The following is a 22,366-nucleotide window of genomic DNA, read 5'->3' as shown; positions in this document are numbered from 1 at the left end:
AAGTAAAATGATGCTCAGTACAGGTTACAGATGGGTCTCTCTTGTCTGCTTTGGTATTGGCACACACACAAAGGCTAGGTGCTTTTTTAAAAACCAGGAACCTCTGTGGGTTGAAGTGCCAGCAAAATAAATAAATACGTAAATAAATAAAAATAGAAAAAAAGGGGGGAGGGGAGCTCTCACAATGTTAATCTCCTTATTAGATTGGGAGAAGCCAGGACAGTTAAGGTGTGAGAAGAGAAAGAGCCAGTGTGGTGCAGAGCTTTCATTGTTGACATAGGACTCAGGGAGACCAAGGCTGAAATCCCTGCTCAGCCCTGGAAACCCACTGGTCATACACTCTCAGTCTCAGAGAGAGGCAATGGCAAACTTCCTCTGAATAGATCTTGCCCAGAGCACTGTCTGATAGAGCTGGTGTAAGTCAGAATCAACTTGAGGGCACATAACAACAACAGAAATGTTGCCGACCATACCAGAACAACAACAGAAATAGGTACCACCATTTCAAACTGTTAAAAAAGTACTCAGCCATCTTAAAGGTGTCCTTAGCACTGTGTAGGAGTAACATCCTGCAACTTTTCTTCTCAAAATGGATTTGCCCTAGCACTTTCTGAGACCCTAAGGTTATCCTGACTTTGTCAGTGCTCCAGTTGAAGCTTGGAAAGCTCCTCCCTGGACAGTGCAAGGGAAACCCCCATATCTCTTATTAACCCTGGTTTCTCTTCCATCAGGTGCACCGCTGGTGAAGGCCCTTCCTGTCAATCCCACAGATCCAGCTGTGACAGGCCCTGATATTTTTGCCAAGCTAGTGCCAATGGCTGCCCATGAAGCATCATCGCTCTACAGGTGAGCAGCCACTTCCTTTGCCTGTTGTCAGCTGCTTTGCATTCTAGGAACCTGTGTGGTCTTCCTGCTTGTTGCAAGAGGATGTGCAGCATGAGGGCACAAATGGAATCAGTGGTGGTTAAAGTCTGGGATATGGAAGGTTTTCTAGTATCTGTGGGAAAGGTAGGGTCTGTAAATCACTCAGAATTCAACAAGATTGTTTTCTCCAGCAGTAACAGCTTTTCTCCCAAATACCTGGACCTTTTTTCAAAACAGGGAATTGGGGCAGGGAATCATCTGGGCTTGAAATAAGTGAAGGTGAACAAAAAGCAGTAAAATGGCCAACAGCACAGGTCCATAGATCGCAGGGGTGGGGGGGGGGGTGGGACACTTGATCCTTGATCATGTTATTTGTGGGGCCAAATATTTCTTGGACCTTCCCAAGGCAATGGAAGTGAGGCCCTCCAGGGTTCTTGTAAGGCGGGGAATGTAGGTCCCCAGCCCTGAAAGTTTCCCTCCCCAGCTTTATAGTCAGGAAGAATCTCTTTTGGAAGGGAGAGAGAACAAAGCCGCCCGCGTCAGTGCCAGATGAGCTTCTGAGGGAGACAGTGGTGCTCTTGAAGAATGTATGATAAATGCTGTTCTCAGATTCATGAGCAGGAATTTGGTACAATGAGGCCCCTCCTAGTAAAAGGGTATATCACTTCTTGGTCCAGAAAAGCCTTTCCTGTACTTCTTGCTTCGAAACTTACATGCTTCTTTCTCTTCTTGTTTCCCTTTCAGTGAGGAGAAAGCCAAGCTGCTGAGAGAAGTGATGGCCAAGATCGATGCCAAGAACGAAGTCCTTGAGTATGTATGTTTCTGGGAAAGGTTGATGCTGGTTAGAGGTGGGGGAGGAAGAGTGGAGGCAGAACAACCGTAATTGTGGATGGCAATGGCCTCCAGCCTTTTCTATCATAGAGGTAATGGCATCATCCTTAAGCGGCTAAGCATCCTTGAGCATCCATGCAACAGTCTTTTCTTATCTTCTTGAAAACCAAATGCTGTGTGCGTATCATTAAGTCATAAAACTGTAGTGTTGGAAGACATCTCAGTGGTTGTTTACTCCAACTCCCTACCAGTAAAAGAATCCACAGCTAAAGCACCCACTTGATGGAGATGGGCATAGAGCCTTTGCCCAAAAACTTCCAATGAAGGAGAGTCCAGCACCTTCTGAAATGATATTGCTGTATTATTTGTAACACTGTAAGCCACTTTGATTGTTTTAACAAAAAGTGGGGTACAAATAAAAGTTTTATTATTACAACCTGTTCCACTGTCAAGGAGCCCTTACTGTCTAGATATTCTTACTAAGATTTAATCAGTCTCCCTTGTTGTCATTTGAATCCGTAGGTTCCCCTGTACTCTATGCAACAACCATAAACAGGCTCATGTCATCTTTCACATGACAATCCTTCATACTGATAGTGAGCTTGACCTGGAAGTCTTCCATCTCTTTCTGTCATGAGGCTTCCTACTCATCTGAGGCTTGTGTGCATTAGAGGCGGGGGGCTGAATTAGTCTTCCCTTGCACTCAGATGACATGCTTTTGGGGTTGACCTGTTGCAGGCTGGCCCGACCTCTTGGCAGTGGGGATGCTTTTGATTTCATTTGTTTGGCTTTGGCAAAGTAATTCCATCACTCTGTGAAAAGGCTGTCCCATCATGGGATTGCTGGGACCTCAGGTGATGACCCTGAATGTGTGAATGGGCCATTAGACAAGTCCATGGCCAGTGTCATAGAATCATTGAATCACAGAGTTGGAAGGGGCCACAGAGCCACTTAATCCAATTCCTGCTATAGCAGAAACCACAGCTTAAGCATTCCTGAAAAATGCCCATCTAACTTCGGTTTAAAGTCCTCTAAAGAATGAGAGACCTTCCAGGTGGTGTATTCAGCTGTCAAACAGTTCTTCCTAATGTTTAGGTAGAATATCTTTTCTTGTAATTTGAATCCCATTGGTTCTTCTTTTGATCTATGGAACAGAAAACAACCTTGCTCCATCATCTACTTGACATTCCTTCAGATATCTAGAAAGCAGAGCAAGCACGTTTTCTGCTGCGCTTGAGACTAAAACAAAATCCACTGAATTCAGAGAAAATTATGAGAAAAGAGGTTCATCTTCATGGCACTTCAGGTTGGCTCACCTGTCCAGAAGTTAATCTAGAAAAAGTGAAAGGGCATCTTTACATATGAAGTGGCCATTAGATTGGACCACAGCTTTGGAAAGCCCTCGAAAGTTCAGATTGTAGGTCTAGGGGATAAATTATGTCAAAGAGTAAATATTCCTGATGACAGTGGATAGGAAGATCATGGCTCTAGCTTATCTGGGTGAGTTTTGTCAACCTTTGGGGTTTGGGGCAGATCCGTGGGAAGTAGCATGCAAGCTGGGCCATGTGTCTCCCCCTGCAATTGCTTTTCTCTCTTGCCAGGCAGTTCATGGACTCTTTGCAACTGGACCCTGAGACTGTTGACAACTTGGATATGTACAACCACATTCCGCCTGTCTTGATGGAGAAATGTGCTGCACTGAGCGTGCGCCCTGAAACTGTGAAAAACCTTGTTCAGTCCATGCAGGGTAAGTGGCCCAGGTGCTAACACAGGAGTACTAGAATGTGTCTTCTAGTCAATGAAATTGCCCCCCAGGCCCCAAGCAGGATGATGTTTTGCCCCCAAATCCATGATTTAAACTAGTGCAAAATAACAGTATTTTTACCTAACAAGCATCAGAAGCCCTCCTCATGCTTAAAAAAAACAACCTGAAAACTTACCACCAAATAAGCTGAAAATGAAACCAGAAGTAATGTGATGTCACTTCCTGTCACAATGGGTGTGTTTGTGTAGACTTCTCCTGACCTTAAGAGTTTGGAATGAGACAACAAGCAAGGAAGAATGAAGATGATGACTTTATTAGAGCATAGTATTCATTCATTATAGATGATGACTTTATTAGAACATGGTATTCATTCCTTCTCCTCCGAACAACCTGGAAAAAAAACTGGACCATCTCCTGAACAAGATGATACCATTGAGCCCATGTGGAACATCTCTTCCCTTTCCATTGGACTAGACATGAACTACAAAATTAGAAGTTAGAATTATAATTTAATTATTTATAATTATAATTTAAGATCTTATAGCATGACTATTTGTTAAGTGTTGTTTTTCATGATTTATAAAACAGTTTTTGTGTGTGCGTACACACACACACACACACAGGTTGAGCATGCTTAATTCAAAATCAGAAATGCTCTAGAATCATAAATGTTTTTATGGGTAACTGAGATAGTGATCCCTTTGATTTTTGATGGTTCAGTGTGCACAGACTTTATTTCATGCACAAAATTATTGAAAAATATTGTATAAAATTATCTTCAGGCTATGTGTATAAGGTTATATGAAACATAAATGAATGCTTAGACTTGGGTTCCATCTCCAAGATTGTTGCTGCCTTCAGATCGTTTCTGACTTATGACGACAATAAGGAGAACCTATCATGGAGTTTTCTTGACAAGTTTGTTCAGAGGGATTTTGCCATTGCCATCCTCTGTGGTTGAGAGAGTGTGACTTGCCTAGGGTTACTCAGTTGGCTTAAATGGCCGAGCCAGGATTTGAATTCTGGTCTCCAGAGTCATAATGAAACCACTACACCATGCTGGTTCTCAATACCTCATTATCTATATGCAAATATTCCAAAATCCGAAATCTGAAACACTTCTGGCCCCAAGCCAGATATTACAGATAAGGGATACTCAATCTGTATATGCATATGTAGGCACATAAACATATATAACTATGTAATACAGTACTTGAAATTATTTAAAGTGCAATTTTTTTTGCTCCTGGCTGTAGTTGCCCACCCTGGCCTGAAGCAAGGGTAGGAATCATATTACTCTGCAGATGCTGTTGGACTTCAACTCCCATCTGCCCTAGACTGCATAGCCAATGCTGGGAGCTGTGCTCTTAACATAGTTTGGAGAGCCACATGATTCCCACGCATGACCTACAGGAAGAATGCTTGACCTACCGCTGCTTGGGAGGCCTGCCTTCTCTTACCTTGCCCTGCCTCTATCTTGACCCCTTTCTCCTCTTCCCCCAGTCCTTTCGGGAGTTTTTACAGACGTGGAAGCGTCTCTGCGGGAGATCAAGGACCTTCTTGACGAAGATGAAGTCCAGGAGCAGAAGCTGCGTGAGACGCTGGGCAAACCTCCCCTGCAGCAGGAGTCTCCACCCACCCCATCTTCTGGACTGGCTGAGGTGGCAAAGGAGTGGGCCAAGTACATGGAAGTGCACGAAAAGGCCAGCTTCACTAACACTGAACTGCACAAGGCGATGAACCTCCACATCAGCAACTTGCGGCTGCTCAGCGGGCCTTTGGAGCAAGTGAGGGCAGCATTACCCACTCCAAGCCTGACTGAAGGTGAGGGACAAGCCACAGCAGGGCCTCTCCTTCCCTATACAAATGCCCTTCTGCCCTAGTAGCAACCCCACAACCACATTTTCAAGCTATTTTCTAGCTTAAGCTAGGGTTGGGTTCATGTGTAGGAGGAAAAAAAGAAGCAGAAAGTGGAGATCATCCAGTGGAAGCCATAGAAGAGAATCTCAAGATGCTCCAGAGATGGTTGTTTAATTAATAGAAAAGTGCTTTCTTCTGCTAATAAAACAACTGTCCTTTGAGCATCTAGAGACCTGTGTATTATTTCTTACATAAGTTGTGGTGTTGAATGTACCTCTTTTTTCTTTCCCCGCTGGCAAGTTTCTACCCCTTATGTATAATGGTAAAAATACAGGCATGCTTCACTTAACAAAGCCTCTGACAAAGAAGCTTTTTTTTTTAAACAAAGTCTTTTTATGCCTCCTCTGGACTCTTTTTCTCTTTGTCCTCTGTCTAGCTGGAGGATTTTTTTAAACAAGTGTCAGCATTGGGAGGGTAGTGAAAAAGAGCTGAAGAAATACATAATTTCAGTGTCAGGTTGCAGCAGCCTGCCTTCAGTAAACAGTGCAGCAAAATTTGGACTGGAATGAATAAGATTCTGCTGTAGCCAATCCTCCTGTAGCTGTGTGCAAAGGGATCTTTTAAGATCTTTGAAAGTAACTGAAAGAAAAGCTGCTAGCATGAGCTTTTATACAAAAGTTCAAGCTACCAGCTTCTTTCTTTCAGTTAGTATCAAAGGTCCTAAAACTTTGTAGTTTTGTTTGTCTGCCTAAAACAGGCAAGGTAAACAAGATTTCTTACTAAACAAGAGAGCAGAGAGTAGAGCAGAAAGCAAATTCTCCTGCCTCACCAGCTACTCCTAGCATGTTAAAGAAGTATAGATCTATAAGTTTGGTCACCTATGTAGAAATCATAAGAAAAGTGGAGGGTGGTGGAAGCAAAAAAAAAGTCCCTGGATGTATTTTGGAAGATGACTTCATATGGTTTCTGGAATTTTTTTTAAATGTTTTTGTTTACTTTTGCAAGGCTTGTTTAACCTGGTTGTTTCCTTTCACTAGTACAACATATTCTTAGTTTTGGATTTTAAAAGTCTGTTGAAGTGCTCTTTTTTGTGGGATAGGAACCTATCCCTATTTCTTTCATGTAATTTCTCTGTTACCAAATTTTCTGTTAAAGAAGTAGTGCTGAGGAATACATCTATTTTGTTAACCAAGCTATACCTGTACAATGGCAACATTTCATGAAGCTTCATAACCGTAGGGGTGGTTTTCTTCAAGAGTACAAGGCGTTAGCCCTCCTTCCTCTCTGTGGGTGGCAGTTGTAGGAAGAAGTATGGAGCTTTGTTGTTGTGTGCCTTCACATTGTTTTACAACTTATGGTGACCCCAAGGCAAGCCTATCATGGGGGTTTTCTTGGCAAGATTTGTTCAGATAGGGTTTGCCATTGCATTCTTCTGAGGTTGAGAGAGTAGGACTTGCCCAGTGGGTTTCCAAGGATTAATGGGGATTATGGCATATATGTTATAAACATGGAGATTGTAGAGTTATGCATTCCCTGGCACAGAATTTGAGTTGTGTGAGTGAGCACAGAATTTTTGGCAATAGTAGAACTGAATTTTTCACCTAATTTGTTGGCCAAAAGTCCCTTGGATTCTTTGATGGTGTGTTGTGCTCAGCAGTATAGATTCCAAACTCACACTTAACTTACTAAACTTGTGTCACATGTGTACTTTTGGAGACCCTTTGGCTTTTCTTACTAGATTGTTCACCAACTCAATTCCAGTCCAAGATTTCTCCCCATCATCAGTTTTGTTTTGTATGTTCAGTGCTGGAAAAAGTTAAAATGAAGAATAGGTTTGAAAAGAGAGTTTCCTCTGTGAAGTCGAAGGTTTTCATGGCCGGCATCCATGGTTTTTTGTGGGTTTTTCGGGCTATGTGGCCATGTTCTAGACGATTTTCTTCCTGACGTTTCGCCAGCATCAGCCACAGATGCTGGCGAAACAACAGGAAGAAAATCTTCTAGAACATGGCCACATAGCCCGAAAAACCCACAAAAAACCACAGTTCCCTATGTTGCCAGCTAGAGTCTGACTGGTTACATCTTGCTCTCCAGAGGACAAACAGGTGATGCAGAACTTGAAACGGATCCTGTCTAAGGTGCAGGAGATGAAGGACCAGCGGATCTCCTTGGAACAGCAGTTACGGGAGATGATCCAGAAGGACGACATCACCACCTCCTTAGTGACAACGGACCGGTCGGAGATGAAGGTGAGCCTCTGGGAGAAAACAAGCGGCCTGCCATTCCTTTAAAGCAGAGCCAGCAATCCTGTGACCTGCCAGGTATTGTCAGATTGCAACTCCCAGCAACCCTAGCCAGCACAGGCAGTGGTGAGGAAAGCTGGGAGTTTGTGTCTAGTGTTTAGAGGGCAGCATGAGTACAACTCCTGCTTTAATAGAAGGAAATATGGGGAATATCCTAAAGGCACCAAGTTCCATCTGACTGTGAGAGCTAAGCAAGGTCAGCCCTAATTAGTACTTGGATTGGAGAGTGCCAAGAAGTACTGTAGGCTCTATTTCAGAGGAGGAAATTGGCAAAACCATCTCTGAGTACTCTTTGCCTAAGAATATCCTATGAAATCCATGGGGGCGACATAAGTCAACAAGCAAATTGAAGGCACATACACAGAGGTGTGGTAATGGATGCTTGGATGGCCAGCCTCTGTCCCATCCTCCCCTCCCTTCATGCAGTTGATGGATATCCATGGGGAAGAGAAATCCTAGTTCAGTGGATGAGCCCTTTGCTTAGCATGTATGCTTGGTTCCATCCATGGCATCTCCAAGTAGGACTGGGGAAGACCCTTACCTCAAATCAGGCAGGTAAGGAACCTTAGACAGCTTGCAGCAGCCTGGTCTGCTGTATCTCCAGTTAGGAGTCTGCCCAAATTTTTAAGATCCCCAGGAGAGGGTTTTCTCTCTACAGAACGCCACTTCTACCTCACCGATCTGCGTGTCACTGACTACCCCCCTCCCCAACTTTTCCTTTTTTCACCAGTTCCCAGACATCCCTTCTCCCTCCTCATCTTCTCCCACTCTGCTCTCTCATACTTTGGCCTTGACATTTGTTCCCTCTTGCTCCAGAAACTCTTTGAAGAGCAGCTGAAGAAGTATGACCAAATCAAGGTCTATCTGGATCAGAACCTGGCTGCCCAGGAGAATGTCCTCAAAGCCCTGACAGATGCCAACGTTAAGTATGCTGCAGTGCGCAAGATCTTGGCTGAAGTGGAGCACAAGTGAGTGGGGGGATCTGTGGGAACTCAATGTTAGAGGTTGGACTGGGCAGGTGCCATTCTGGCCAACTGGAAGTAGAGAGATTTCATCACTTTCCCCTGCCTTTTAAGTACAAACTCAGGCTGTGATTGAGGGACAGCCCAAAACAGCTCAGAAAGGCCTAATTTGACCTAATTTTGATGGGAAATATTGGGGGTGGGGGGTGGGGTTCAGGGTGTTTCCTGCTGTTGCTCAGTGGTTCTCAACTGTTGGTTTTCCATATGCTTGGGACTTCAGTTCCAGATCTCCCTTCTGGTATGGGCTTCTGGGGATTGATGTTCAAATCATCTGGGGACCAAAGCCTGAGCACCATCGCTCAAGCTGGCCCTGTTTCCCCATGATTTCTCCCATAAGTACAAAAGTACTGTGCTGGATCTGATCCAAGGCATATCAATTCCAGTGTCCTGCCTCAGAGGCCCACAAGATACTGCAAGAGGAAGCCAGCAAGTAGGGCCTGAGCAGTATCTTCTTGTTTGCTAGTGAACAGACTGACTTGAGAGATGTTGTTGATGCCTCCATTTCTCTGTGTATGTGCCTTCAGGTTGCCTGTCAGACTTATGATGACACCATGAAAACTTAGGGTTTTCTTAGCCAAGGGATACTGAGAGGTGGTTTTGCCAGTTCCTTCCTCTAAAATATATCCTATAGCACCTGGGATTCCTTGGCTGTCTACCCTCCACATAATAACCAGAGCTGACCCTGCTTAGCTTCCAAGATCAGATGGGATTTAGTGCCTTTAGAGTATTTGAAAGAAATAAGCACAAGCAATAGTAGCCATTGATAGTATTTTATCATCCATGAATTTGTTTCATGCCCTGTTCACGTCATCTAAGAGAGTGGCCGTCACTTCTTCTGTCACCTTCCCTTGGCCTAGAAAACCCAGGGGCCTCCCCTCCAGAAACAGGCCTTGACTGATTTTAGACAGTTTCCTTTGGTGATTGTAGAAATGGGAAATGCCAAGCTTGGTGCAGTACAAAAGTTCCTCCATCAGAGGACATTCTTTTCTGGGTGTAACCCTCTTTTACAAAACCCTCAGAAAAGCCACTTCACCTTAACACCTGCTCTTCTCCCCCAACTCTCTAGATGGAACACAACCTTGCAAACATTGGTGGCATCCTATGAAGCTTATGAAGACCTAATGAAGAAGTCCCAGGAGGGAAAGGATTTCTATGCCGACTTGGAGAGTAAAGTGGCTAAACTCCTGGAGAAGACCCGGGCTGCCTGCAAAGCAGCCGAAATAACCAGGCAGCAGGTCTTGGCAAAGTAGGTGATGTCTCTGTGGCTATAGAGTGAAAGTGGTGCAGTGGGGGGTCAGAAGGAGAATGTATGCATGTGGATTTATGTTCTGCTTTTCCTCAAAGTGGTTTACAACACAATGATAGTAGCAGTTCTCAGAAGAGGTGGTGTGAACAGGCATCTAAAGAACACTTGCTCATTTTCTCACCCATGACAAGGAAGCGTGTCTGAACATCCTGAGATACCCAGGTGAAATAACAACAACAATAACAATTTCATTTACATTTACATTTCCACCTCCATCACTGGAAAACAATTTATTTTCCTGAAATGAACTCTCCACCCAGTTCCATAATGCAAAAAATAATGAAAAAATGCCACTCAGAGGGGAAAGTCTAAATATTCTTTGCCTTTTTGTGCAGATAAAAATGAGCAACAATTAATAGGCTTAGTAAATTGTAAGAAATAAAACAACTCAGAAGAAAGAGTTAATTTCAGCAGTCGCAGCAGCACAGTAATTCTGAAAGAGAGGTGGTGTAGGGTAGTGTCTGGTTGTGGTATGGATGGAGAGGTTCCCAGCTCATGCCTCACTTCTGCTGGAAATTCCTATGTGGCCTCAGACAATCTTTTTGTGTCTCAGCACCAGCCTTCACCCAGTTACCTGTTATGAAGATTACAAGAATATAGAGGTTAGAATCTTGTTGGTGGCTTACATGCATGTACATCTCTTTTTGGCCAAGGCATAAGGGGCTATTCTGTTGCCTCTTCCGCTCCATCCAAAAGCTCCCCTTCCATAGTTGTCATTCCCTGGAAGTGGCTGCTGCTGCTGCTCCTAATGGCAGGGAGGAAGAAGGGAGGTAAGTCAGAGGATGAGGATGCAGGTGGTCTGTGTTGGAGAAGGAAGGGAGGGTGTGCTCTCAGATGAAGTACACTGTCCTATCCTTTCTTCTCAGAACAAAGACCAGCCAGTTCTTTTCTCCTCTGAATTGCCTTTTCCCTCCGTCCCCTCCCCAGCTCTAAGCAGCAGGCACAGTCGACCCTTCCAGAGCTTAACAGCAAACAGGACAGAGGAGAGGACATGCATCTATATCAAGCATAGTGTTCCGCTATGCCTCCTTGATGTAGAATCTCATCCAGTGGATGCAGCTGGTTCAGACTCATGCCATTGAGGAAGAAATGAGAGTTCACTGTCCTTCCTCACAGAACCAAGACCAGCCACTTCTTCCATATTGGATTTGTTCATTACCCCACTGCTGAGGAGCTGCTGCTGCATCTGCTTCTCCTGGGGCCTGAAAACTGTGGAGGAGGAGGTTTGGGATGGAGTGCAGAGGGCAAGAGAATAGTTCTCTGTTCCCTGTTCAAAGTGAGATGCCTGCACATGTAAGCCATTAACACGTTTCTGAACAATGTGTGTGTAATGCTACTAGCACCTGAATGGTGGTGACCTGAGATACCCACCTCTTGGGAGTCTAAAAATCAAAGGCTGGAGAAAAGGATGAAAATGGTTTTCCAGGCTGCCTGAAAAGCACCAGTGGAGTGCATATCTCAGGTCTCTTTCCAAAGGCAGGAAAACCTGGATTCAGCTTAAAACTTGGGAGACACCCTAAACAACTCCTTGTCTTCTAAGGAGTTGGGGAGCAGGGTCTGTGAGAAAAGAGTTCCTAGGCAGCGTTGAGGGGTGTCAGAAGTCAAGTTCAGTAGGTTGCATTTTGCCCTAAAACATACTGCTGAGTTGTTGGAGCTGCTTCCTGAAAGACAGTCAAAGTGCTCCATGTCTACGTTGGACCAGGGAAGAACCAGGTCCAAGTTTCCCTTCAGCTTGGCTTCACTTCCCATGAAGCTTGCTAGTGGATCGTGGCCCAGTCACTCACTCACTCATCCACTCACAGCCTCTCTAAGTCTGGTCTTCTTTCAGGAGATTCAAGCAAGGCTGGGCACTTGTGCCCTTCTGATGCTCTTGAACTATTTCTTCCCCTCAGTGCCAGCTAGGGGCTGAAGAATGATGGGACATGCAGCTCAACAACAGTTGGCTGTTCCCTGAGCAGGTGGCAGTTTAGTTTTTCCAGCACATGATTGAAAAGCACAGCTTTCTTGATAAGTTCATAGCAGAGGACCCATCGTCCACGGCTGGTACTTGTGGTGCTAACCTGGCTTCTCTTTGTGTGCTCTTGTTTTGCCAGAGAAATGAAGCTGCGGCCTCCACCCAGACCAACCACTCCAAAGCCAGCACTTCAGAAGAAGCCTTCTGAGCTGGAGGGAACTGAAATGCCTGCCCTGGCTTCTCTCTCCCTAGCCGACTTGCCAGAAGAACTGAGGAGCCTGCCACCCGAGGTGCTGGCGGCCCATCTGGCACAGCTGCCCTGCGATGCCCTGGCAGCCCTTGGCCTGGACCCAGCTTTTGCTCACACCAGCCTGCGAGGTCCGGGCCCTGAGGCCTTTGGGGCTGTGGGTGGAGTGGTGGCCACCCCTTTGCAGCCAGCCAGAGCAAGCCAACCCGGGGCTCCCTTCAGCCCAGGCCATTTCGTGACTGCTGGGCCCATGCCTGGGCACTACCAGCCCACCAGAGTCCCTGCCAGCTCTGGACAGGGGCACTTCCCAGGGGTCCCACTCCCCACTCCCCTGACTTCCCACCAGATGCCACTTTCCATACCTCGGACAGGCCTTCCTCCACTGAGCTCTGCTCCTTCCTCAGTGCCCAGCCCCCAGGTCTACCCAACCGGGCCCCTTGCTCAGGGACCCCCTTTGGCACCTGTGCAACCAGCCTATCCCAGGCCCCCACTCCCTTCGCAGCAAACATCCCCTCAACACATCCCCATGTCTATCTCTGCCCCAGGTGGGGGTTACAGCATGGGACAGCCAGTCCCCAGCAATGCAGTAGGGCCTGCTGGCCACCCTACACCTCTTACGGTTAGGCCCACGGTTCTGGCTTCCCACCATTTCAGCACCCACAACTTCCCCTCACACACCCAGGTTGTGCGGCCAGCCACCACCACTGTGGACAGCATCCAGGGCCCCATCTCTAGCTGCACCGCCCCCAGGGGGGTAACCGGTCCAGTTCCTCAGTGGACTGGGCCCCCTCCTCCTCAGGGAGGTTTTGTGGGTCCCCAAGGGCCATCCATCCAGTTTCCTTACACCCAGGCCACTGGCCCACCCTTCATGCCACCAGTTCTGGCTCCTTATTCCACCGCTCAGCCCCAGCCCGGCTTCTCTCCTCACAGGCATCTCCAGCCCACCCTAGACAGGCAGATTCGGCCACGGTCTGTTGGGGGGCAAGTTCCCCCTCCGCAGTATCCGCCCCAATTCCTGCCTCAAGCCCAGGCCCCTCAGCAGACACTCTTCCAGGGCCCCTACCCACCCCAGGTCTCAGGCCAGCAGGCTGTGCTGAGCCAGGTCCCTGTTCATCCTGCCAGCCAGGGGCAGCTACCCAGCCAGATGGCACAACCTCAACACTACCAGCTGCCAGCCCCTGATAAGATGCCTCCCCGGGTTGTTCCTCCCCACTCAGGGGCGCTAGGCTTCCCTACCCAAGTCCCCAGGGGGTCTAACATTACAGTGGGCATGATGGGGCCTGGCCAGCCCTTGCCCCTCTGCCCATCACATGCTGCCATACAACCCTTGCCTCCTGGCTCAGCTGCTCAAGGACCCTTTGGTTCTGTTCCCCCAGTTACCACCCAGATCCCTCCTGGGGCCCCAGTGGGGCTGGTGGGGCCTCAGCCGCCCCCTCCATCGAGCCAGTCAGTTCCTCGCCATGTCCCACCCCCTAGCCCGGCTTTGGCTCAGATGCCAGGTGGGGTGGTAGTTCAAGGGGCAGCCTTGCCCTCCCCTGCACCCTCCCCACAACCCCCTATGGCCCTCCAGGCTCCCTCCGTGCCATGCTCAGGCCCGCTCCCCCAGCTTCCGCCCTCTTCCTTGGGGCCCGGGGCTGCCTCCCTCCTGCAGGGACCCTCCGAGGTCCAGTTCCACCGTCAGAGCTCCTCCACCGACGACCTCTTGTCCTCCAGCCCCGAAAGCCAGCACGGGGGAGCTAAGACAGCGGTGGGCCAGCCCCTCCTGCAGCCCACCAAGGCCGACGCCAAAGACGGCCTGAAGCCCAAGGCGGTCCAGCTGATCGAGAATGACCCCTATGAGAAGCCCGAGCGCCTCCGAAGGCTCCTCTCGGAGCTGGAGCGCTTCCAGGAGGTGGTGGCCTGCCTGGGGAGGCCCAGCCCCTCGGGGACCGGCGGCGAGCTGGACAGCCTTTGGAAGGCGCTGCAGGATGCCCAAGAGAAAGATGCCCGGCAGCTCTCCATCGCCATCGCCCGCTGCTATTCAATGAAGAACCGCCACCAGGACATCATGCCCTACGACAAAAACCGCATCGTCCTGCAGTCAGGCAAGGACGATTATATCAACGCCAGCAAGATTGAGGACCTCTCCTCCTACTGCCCTACCATCATAGCCACCCAGGCCCCGCTGGTGGGCACTGCCTCAGACTTCTGGCTCATGATCTACGAGCAGAAGGTGTCGGTGGTGGTCATGCTGGTGTCTGAGCAGGAAATCGAGAAGGTAAGGGGGGACAGGAGGGGGCCACACCAGAGAAACTGCCATTGTCCAGAGAGCCATTCTACTCTTAGTTGCAAATGGGGGGAGAACGTTGTGTTTGCTTAGGGTAACTACTCATGTGGTGTAACTGTGGTTGCGCTACCTCACCTTTCTGCTTATACCCATTGTGTGCCATCTGTGTACCTGCTTCTTCTGATGTGCAAAGGGGAATAATGCCCAGGGACTGTCTTTGCAAATTCCAGGGATGAAGTAGTACAGTGAAAGCAATGACCAAACATTATATGATGCCTGAGAATGCAGAGCTGTGTCTTTGTTACTGTTATTGTCACTGTTATTATTGTTTTTACTTACATCCCACCTTTTTCTCAGTCTGGGACTCAAGGTAAAGGTTAAAACAGATACTGTTGCTACCCTACGGCAAATCTATCCCAGGGTTTTCTTGGGCTGAGAGTGTGTGACTCATCCAAGATCATCCAGTGGGTATCCATGGCTGAGTGAGGAATCAAAACTCCAGTCATCAGCATCCGAGTCCTGTGCTCAAACCACTATGCCACACTGGCTTTTAAAATAGATACAGCTTTAAAATTCCTATCATACAAAGATTAAAAATATAATAAAACTAATAGCTGAATTTCAAACAGTTGAAAGAATTCCACCACCCCAACCCTGAGACTGAGATGTGGATTTATCCTCTGTGGCTTAGCAGGAGGACTGATCTCACCATGCCAGACACAAAGGCCGCTTGGGCCCACTCCTCCTCCTCCTCTCTTCCCTCCGAGTGGTGTATTTTTCTTGGTGCTGTCCACCTCTGAAGGCCTTGTTGCTTGCAGCTGCCTTGGTTCACTGTGTAGTCCTGTGTGAATGGACCACCAAGGAGCTGCCTTGGCTCAATGTGTCAACCCTCTCTTAACCACAGATCTTCTCCTTTCTCCCTCTTCTTTGTTCTGCAGCAAAAGGTGGTCCGCTACTTCCCCACAGAGCGGGGCCAGCCCATGGTCCACGGTCCCATCACCCTGGTCCTGACCAGCCTGAAGATCACCCCGACCCACACGGAGCGGATGATCAGCCTGCAGTTCCGTGATCAGAGCCTGAAGCGGACCATTATCCACCTGCAGTTCTCCTCCTGGCCAGAGCTGTATGTGCATTTGGTTGCCCCCTACAGCTGGGGGGTGAGGGGTGAGGGCTGGCAGGACCTCTGGGGCTGAATGATGGCAGGCCAAAGCCCTATGCCTTGGTGGGCAATTATCTGGGGTCAGGCAGAAGGGGGGGGGGGAATCCTTCCATCCTGGAAGAAAAGACTTTTGAAAAATGGTTTTGTTCCTAAAGGGCTTGGAGCCAATTTCACATGTTTTAAGCCCAGGAGAGGACTATTTTCCTAGAGGAAATGACATAGAAATCAACATACTTACCTAGCTTACAAATTTGGCATTGAGAATATGTAGCTTTGGGAAGAGAAGATTGTGTTGGAAGAGACCACAAGGGCCATCCAGTTCAACCCCCTTCTGCCATGCAGGAAGACACACCTTTAAACTGGAGGGATGTCATGCACAAAATGGGAGCAAACTTCTTTTCTGCTGCTCCATAGACTAAGGCATGAACCAGTGCATTCAGATTACAAAAAAAGAGATTCTACTTAAACATTGAGAACTTTTTTTTACTTTAAGAGCTTTTTGACAGTGGAACCCTCAAAAGATGATGCACTCAGGTTAAATGGGCATCTTTCAGGAATGATTTAGGATGAAGCTGAACTGCAGAAATAATGCAGTTTGACATTGCTTTAACTGCCATGGCTCCATGCTATGGAATTCTAGGATTTTCAGTTTTGCGAGATATTTAGCCTTTCCTATCAGAGAGCTTTAATGCCAAACTACAAATCCCAGGATTCTGTAGCATTGAGCCATTGTAGTTAAAATCATGTCAGACTGCATTATTTCTATAGTGCAGATGCAAGCTTAGTTGTGTGTTACTGCAGAGCAAGGAGCCTTGGGGTCCCTTCCAGTTCCAAGATTCTGTAGTTCTAAGATGTCCTGGGTTTGGAAAAGACTGATGCCGGCTGGATGCTGCCTCTTGGAATTAAATCTGTGCAAGTGTGAATGCTGACCTTTTCCTTCCCTCCCTCTTGGCAGCGGTCTCCCTGACAGCAAAGGGGACCTGCTCCGTTTCATCCAGGAGGTCCACAGCCACTACCTCCATCAGCGCCCTCTGCACACGCCCATCGTTGTCCACTGCAGGTAAGGCCTGCTGTGAAAACAACTGTGTCGGGAAAAGGTTGAGAAGGATTGCAGGGCTGGGAATGGGGGGACTCTGCCTCAGAGAAGTTTAAATGTGTTTCCTTCCCTCACCACCTGTGCTGGCCAGGGCTGCCTGCCCCCAAAATCTGGCAGTTGGAGATAGCCTGCCTCTGACCATGGAGGCTCTGTTCTCTGTCATCAAGGCCAGAAAATCCCACTGAATGTAACTAGTCATTGATTCACTTACAGCCTTTCCCCTAAACTGGAAGGCAGTTTTACAAAACCTAAAACAATTGTGGATAAAAACAGACACAAAGATGACAGTAAAAACACATAATCATACAGTTAAAATGCAGTTAAAGTTTTCTACAGAATTAAAACCATTTCAAAAAAGTCCATTGAAAAAGTCAAGAAATAAAATCAGAAAACAGCTTCCCATTAAACACCCTGGCAGTCTGCTCACCAAACACATTCAGGTTAGGCATGTTCTCTTTTGCCCACAGAAGGAGAGAGGCACGCTGGCCTCCTTACTGAGGGAGGTCCAAAGCGTGGGAGCAGCCCCCGAGAAGGCCCAGTCCCTATGTTCCCAACAGATGAACCTAATAATTTAATATTTTAAAATGTACAACACTAAAATAAAAATAGAAATAGTTTTTAAAATAATCTAAAAGCATATTGTGTACGTGTCTTCAAGTCATTTTTTACTTCTGGCAACTCAACTGAGGCTGAGAAAGTGTGCCTTGCCCAAGGTCACCCAGTGGGTTTCCATGGCCCAGCTGGGAACCAAACCCTGATCTCCAGACTCATTGTTCAGAACTCAAACCACTATGCCACATGGCTTAGACGACTGCAGATTTGAAGGTAAAACAATACGAAACCATGTATGTATACACATGGGGTGAAGTCGATAGGCCCTGAAGGCTTTCAGAAACAAATCAAGTTTTAACTTGGCGTCAGTGCAACTTCTAAAGGGAAGGCAGGCCACAGCAGAGAAGGCCCTGTTCCCCTCTCTTCACGCAGTGTATCAATCCCACTGGAAGGGGATCACAGAAGGGGCTTCTCCAGCAGACCTCAGCCTTCAGGCAGGCATATCTGGGGCTAGGTCCACTGTCACAGATCCTCATTTGGAGGGTCATACCATTCCCACCCCAAGTGAGGCCAGTGGGTTTGTAGAACGACTCTGGGAGGAGGACAGGAAGGATTCCCAGACTCCCGCTAACCTGGTTCTCCTCTTCCTCTGCCAGCTCCGGCGTGGGCCGCTCGGGGGCCTTCTGCCTCCTGTACGCAGCCATGCAGGAGGTAGAAGCCGGCAACAGCATCCCAGACTTGGCTCAGCTTGTGAAGAGGATCCGCCAGCAGAGGAAGCACATGCTTCAGGAGAAGGTAGGCTGAGGGGGAGAAGAAAGGGGTTTCAGCAATGGCTTCAGGAGATTTGGGCGGGGGGTTCAGATGTTCCATGGGTGACTGGGGCCCTCTTGACTGCCTGTGTTTAGGGGGAAATAAATGAATAAATATCATAGAATCTTAGAGTTGAAAGAGACCACAAGGGCCATCCAGTCCAACCCCACTCTGCCATGTGGGAAATCTCAATCAAAGCATCCCCAACAGATGGCCATCCAGCCTCTGCTTGAAGACCTCCAAGGAGGGAGACTCCACTACACTCAGAGGAAGAAATGTGTTCCACTGTCGAACAGCCCTTACTCTCAGGAAGTTCCTCCTAATGTTGAGGTGGAATCTCTTTTCTTGGAACTTGCATCCATTGTTCCAAGTCCTGTTCTCTGGAGCAGCAGAAAACAAGCTTGCTCCATCCTCAATATGACATCCCTTCCAATATTTAAACAGGGCTATCATATTACCTCTTAACCATCTCTTCTCCAGGCTAATCATCCCCAGCTCCTTAAGTCTCTCCTCCTAGGGCTTCATGGTTTCCAGACCTCCACTTATTTGATTTGATTTATAGCCCACTTTTCTCCCAAAATGGGACGCAGAATGGTTTACAGTACAGTGGGAGCTCCACATTGGTTGGGATCAGGGGCACAAGGACCCCTGTGAAAGGGCAGGGGGAGGGGAATCACCAAAAAGAACTTTATTTTTTATTTTTTTAAATTAAATTGAACATTTATGACAAACAATAAACACTTAAAACACTTTTAAAAACTTTTTTTTAAACCAGAGAGAATCCTTCAAGGAATCTCTAGGCCCTCCAGCACAACTTTCTGGTCAACATCTGGCAGAATGTGACCATAGAATTGCACTAGAGTGCCCACAGATGTCTAGAGAAGTGTTTTCTGTAGGAATCTCTTAAGTCCTCTAGTGTGACTCTATGGGTAACTTCTTGCAGAGTTGCGCTGGAGGACCTAGTATGTTCCTTGAGAGAACATATTATTCCGATTGGTGAATAATCAAATCTGCAAAAGTAAGAATCACAAATGTGGAGGGCCAGCCAAATAAAGCAGAACAAAATAACTTTTAAAATGGCTGTCTTCTCTTAATAAGGCTCTGGCTAAAGGTGCTTTGCTGTCTCTTTCTCTTCCAGCTTCACCTCAAGTTCTGCTATGAGTCAGTCCTGAAGCATGCCAAGCAGGTCCTCCAGAGACACGGGGTCCTCTCAGTCTCCGCTGGGAAGCCCTCCAGCAGCACCCTCACCTCCACCCAAAAGGTGAGCCTCCCCCATTGAAGGTTTCACTTGCTTTAGCCACTAGTCCAGGAGATGGATAGTGGGCTTTGGGGAGAGTGGTGAATGAGGGAGTTGAAAGAGCAGGCTGCCTCTGCCCATGTGCAGAATGTCTTCCCTGTAACGCCCTGTCATGGCAACCTTCTCATCTTGGGGGCAGGGATAGGGAGGAGGCAGAACAGTCTCAAAGCTTTAAGCTCAGCCTATTTATGCAAATAGAAGAGAGACTGAAGGTGGTGGCAGAACCCACAAGGCTCTGGTGTTCACTCTCAGCCTGGGGCCCTTGATCTCTTACGTCTTCAGGGCTGGGGGCTTTGGCTGCTATGGAGGGCCGCAGTGCTGCCTCCTTTTGGTGGATCAGAGGTGACATTCCATCGCTTTTGGTTGATTTTTAAACTTAGAAGCAAAGCTGTTTTAGGGCAGGGGATGAAACGATTTGGAAGGGCCTACTTCAAGCCATTTGAGATCCCAAGGGCTACACAGGAGCCCTCTTCCTTGAGGGCCACACAATGCCCATTCCTGCCCTGGGGCTCTTAGAAGCTGACAATGGGGCCCTGGGTCCAGCCCAACACACAGAGTCTGCTGAGATGTTCTTGCTGTTCCTTTCCAGCCGTACGTCCACCAAGACCCCCAGGATCTGGTCCTGGGGGGAGATATGCCCATCAGCTCCATCCAGGCCACCATTGCCAAGCTCAGCATCAGACCGCCCTCGGGAGGGGCAGAACCTCCAACCAATGGGCAGCAGCTGCTGGAGCCCCCACCTTTGACGGCCACAGCTAGCGTCGGTGTTGTCCCTGCGCCACCAGTTCCCCTGCCTCAGCTTGCTGTGCCTGATCACCAGGTCCCTGGTGCTACAGAGCCACCTCCGCCCCTCTCTCCCCCCGCTGAGGCTGTGGGGGGCCCTTCCCCAGCAGAGAACAGCAACCATGTGGAAGAGGAGAAGGAAGGGGAAGGGGACGAGAAGGACCAGCAGCTGGCACTCCCGGGCCCAGAGCCCCCCACCTCCACTGCTTTGGCCATGGCTCCATCCTCCTCCTCGCTGGAGCTCCTGGCCTCCCTGACCCCTGAGGCCTTCACCCTGGACAACTCCCTCAAGGGCAGGCACCGGATGAATAAGCAGAGCTTCCTCCAGCCCCAGAACGGGGAGGGCCTGCGAGGGGCCCGGCCCAGCGACGACCCCCTCAGCATGCTTGACCCACTCTGGACCCTCAACAAGACCTGAGCACCGAGACAGAGGAAGGGGAAGGACACTGCTGCCATTGGGGCTCAGCTGCTCCTATGTCTCCAGGAGCCAAGATGGCAGGAAGGGGCCGACCCTGGTTTGTAAACCGCAGCATGCTGCTTTCCCTACTCTAGGTAGAGCATCACTAGGAACTTCTTGCTGCTTGTGAAGGTGGGTCTCTTTCACCCCCTGCAGCTCTGCTGCCCAAGGACAGGGTTTCCCCAAAGACTGTGAGAATGGAGGATTTCCAAGTGAGCTCTTTCATGTTACTTTCTCTTCTGCCTCCTCCACTCCTTCAGCTGGGTGCTGGACAGTCCTCCTGCTGTGGTTGGAGCGTAGGTCCCAGTATCCCTTCCCATTGGCACCATTGGCAGTGGCAGTCCAAAACATAATTCCCATCAGCAGGTCTGCGTGATCCAGATCTGGCCCACATGGAGGACATGGAAGGAAGGGCACAGGGGATGTTGGCTGTCCCCCACAGCTGGGGAAATCTGTGCTGGTTGGTTTTATCAGGCAGTTTGCTCCAGGGATACCCTGTTTGGGCTCAACATTGAGTCCCCCCCCCACTCACCCAGGGGCCCAAGTAAGTCACCTGCACATGGAGGTGTTGCTTCCCTGCCTTGAGGGCACCACCAGGCCTCTCCTTAAACCACCCTGGACACCTCCCAGCCTTGAGAGGTTGGTATGCAGCTCCACCATTCTGCCTCCACTCTCCTTTGGTGCCCATCGGCCAGTGGGTCTCCTGCTAAACTTTAGGAATGTGTTTGCCCACTGCCTTGCACCCTTCACAGAGGTTTCCTGGAGCCCTGGAACAGCTCTTCCTCCTCTGTCCTTTTCTCTTATTGCCTTCTGAGGGGACACAGCTGGAGCCGAGGCCTGGCAGAAGCAGCCTTTGTGTTAGAAGCCACTCTTCCAGAACTTGGGCAGGGATCAGCTGCTCTCCTTCAGCATCCTCCAAGTGCTTCGCCTCTTTAAGATGCCCCACTGGGGACGGAGCGTGATGCTTTTGTGGTAGGTGGGATTGCATGCCCTCCTGTGTTTTAAGCGGCTAAGTCCTTGGCTCCCACCAAAGCTTCTGCCCATTTGCCAGCTGGGCCTCAGCAGGGTTCTGAGCTCCTCCAGCTGCTTAGTGGCTGCCACTTTGCTTGTGTGGGGTCTAGTTTGGGATTAGCTGAAGCGGCAGCCTTTCTCGCACAGAGATGGGCACAGCTCCATTCTTGTGAGTGTTCGTCTCTGAACCCTTTTATGACCCCACAGCAGCTACACTTGACTCACAAGTGGACTTTAACTCATAGGTCCCCTTGCTAAGTGAAAGGAGGAATGGCTAGCAGTTGAAGGCAGGACATGTATCGGGAGGGAGGGAAGTCTAGGCAGAGGGGAAGTGCAGCAGCGGACATCAGGGGAGTTAGCGGAAGGGCAGCCCTATGGGTCATTCACTTGTAATGCGAGCATGTGGATTCTAGACCAGCCTTCCTCCAGAGGTTGGGACTACAACTCCCATCACCCCCTGGCCCTGTGCCTGTCCTGCCTGGGGACTAATCCAACACATCTGGGGGGTACCAGCTGGAGGAAGGCTGTACTAGATCATTCCTTGGGCGAATGGGAACTGTTGAAAATTTCTTCTCTCCATTGTCACCCGCTTTTGTTGGCAGAAAAGCCAACATTTCTTGCTTAATGAAAGAGGCTGCCTTGGCGAAGATGGGGGAGGCAGGGATGGGTTCCTTTGCTTTTCTTTTGTACAAATGTAACATTGTCTTCACAGACTGACTGACTCTGTAATTTAGAACCGATCTTTTTCAGCTCTTTGCTACTAAACTAAATAAAGGGGATGGATCA

At 48.6% G+C, this 22,366-nt stretch overlaps 1 protein-coding gene across 1 annotated transcript in view; it reads left to right on the top strand.

Moving 5' to 3' along the window:
* The window catches only part of PTPN23 (protein tyrosine phosphatase non-receptor type 23), a 51,019-nt gene extending 28,653 nt beyond the window's left edge, over positions 1–22,366 (top strand). Inside the window, exons 13-25 of the mRNA XM_089533840.1 lie at positions 732–846; positions 1,609–1,674; positions 3,297–3,442; positions 4,964–5,284; positions 7,412–7,566; positions 8,437–8,588; positions 9,709–9,888; positions 12,042–14,406; positions 15,354–15,538; positions 16,530–16,634; positions 17,879–18,017; positions 19,171–19,293; positions 19,919–22,366. Of these exons, the coding sequence (XP_089389966.1) occupies positions 732–846; positions 1,609–1,674; positions 3,297–3,442; positions 4,964–5,284; positions 7,412–7,566; positions 8,437–8,588; positions 9,709–9,888; positions 12,042–14,406; positions 15,354–15,538; positions 16,530–16,634; positions 17,879–18,017; positions 19,171–19,293; positions 19,919–20,530 (4,664 nt within the window). The 3' untranslated portion in view covers positions 20,531–22,366. The remainder of the gene's footprint in view (positions 1–731; positions 847–1,608; positions 1,675–3,296; positions 3,443–4,963; positions 5,285–7,411; positions 7,567–8,436; positions 8,589–9,708; positions 9,889–12,041; positions 14,407–15,353; positions 15,539–16,529; positions 16,635–17,878; positions 18,018–19,170; positions 19,294–19,918) is intronic.

Source organism: Sceloporus occidentalis, unplaced genomic scaffold (genome assembly GCF_023333645.1).
Source record: "Sceloporus occidentalis isolate IW3139 unplaced genomic scaffold, rSceOcc1.0.p SCAF_7, whole genome shotgun sequence".
Lineage (NCBI taxonomy): Eukaryota > Metazoa > Chordata > Lepidosauria > Squamata > Phrynosomatidae > Sceloporus > Sceloporus occidentalis.
The sequence above is the reverse complement of the archived record's forward strand: the minus strand, read 5'-3'. Positions and strand labels throughout refer to the sequence as shown.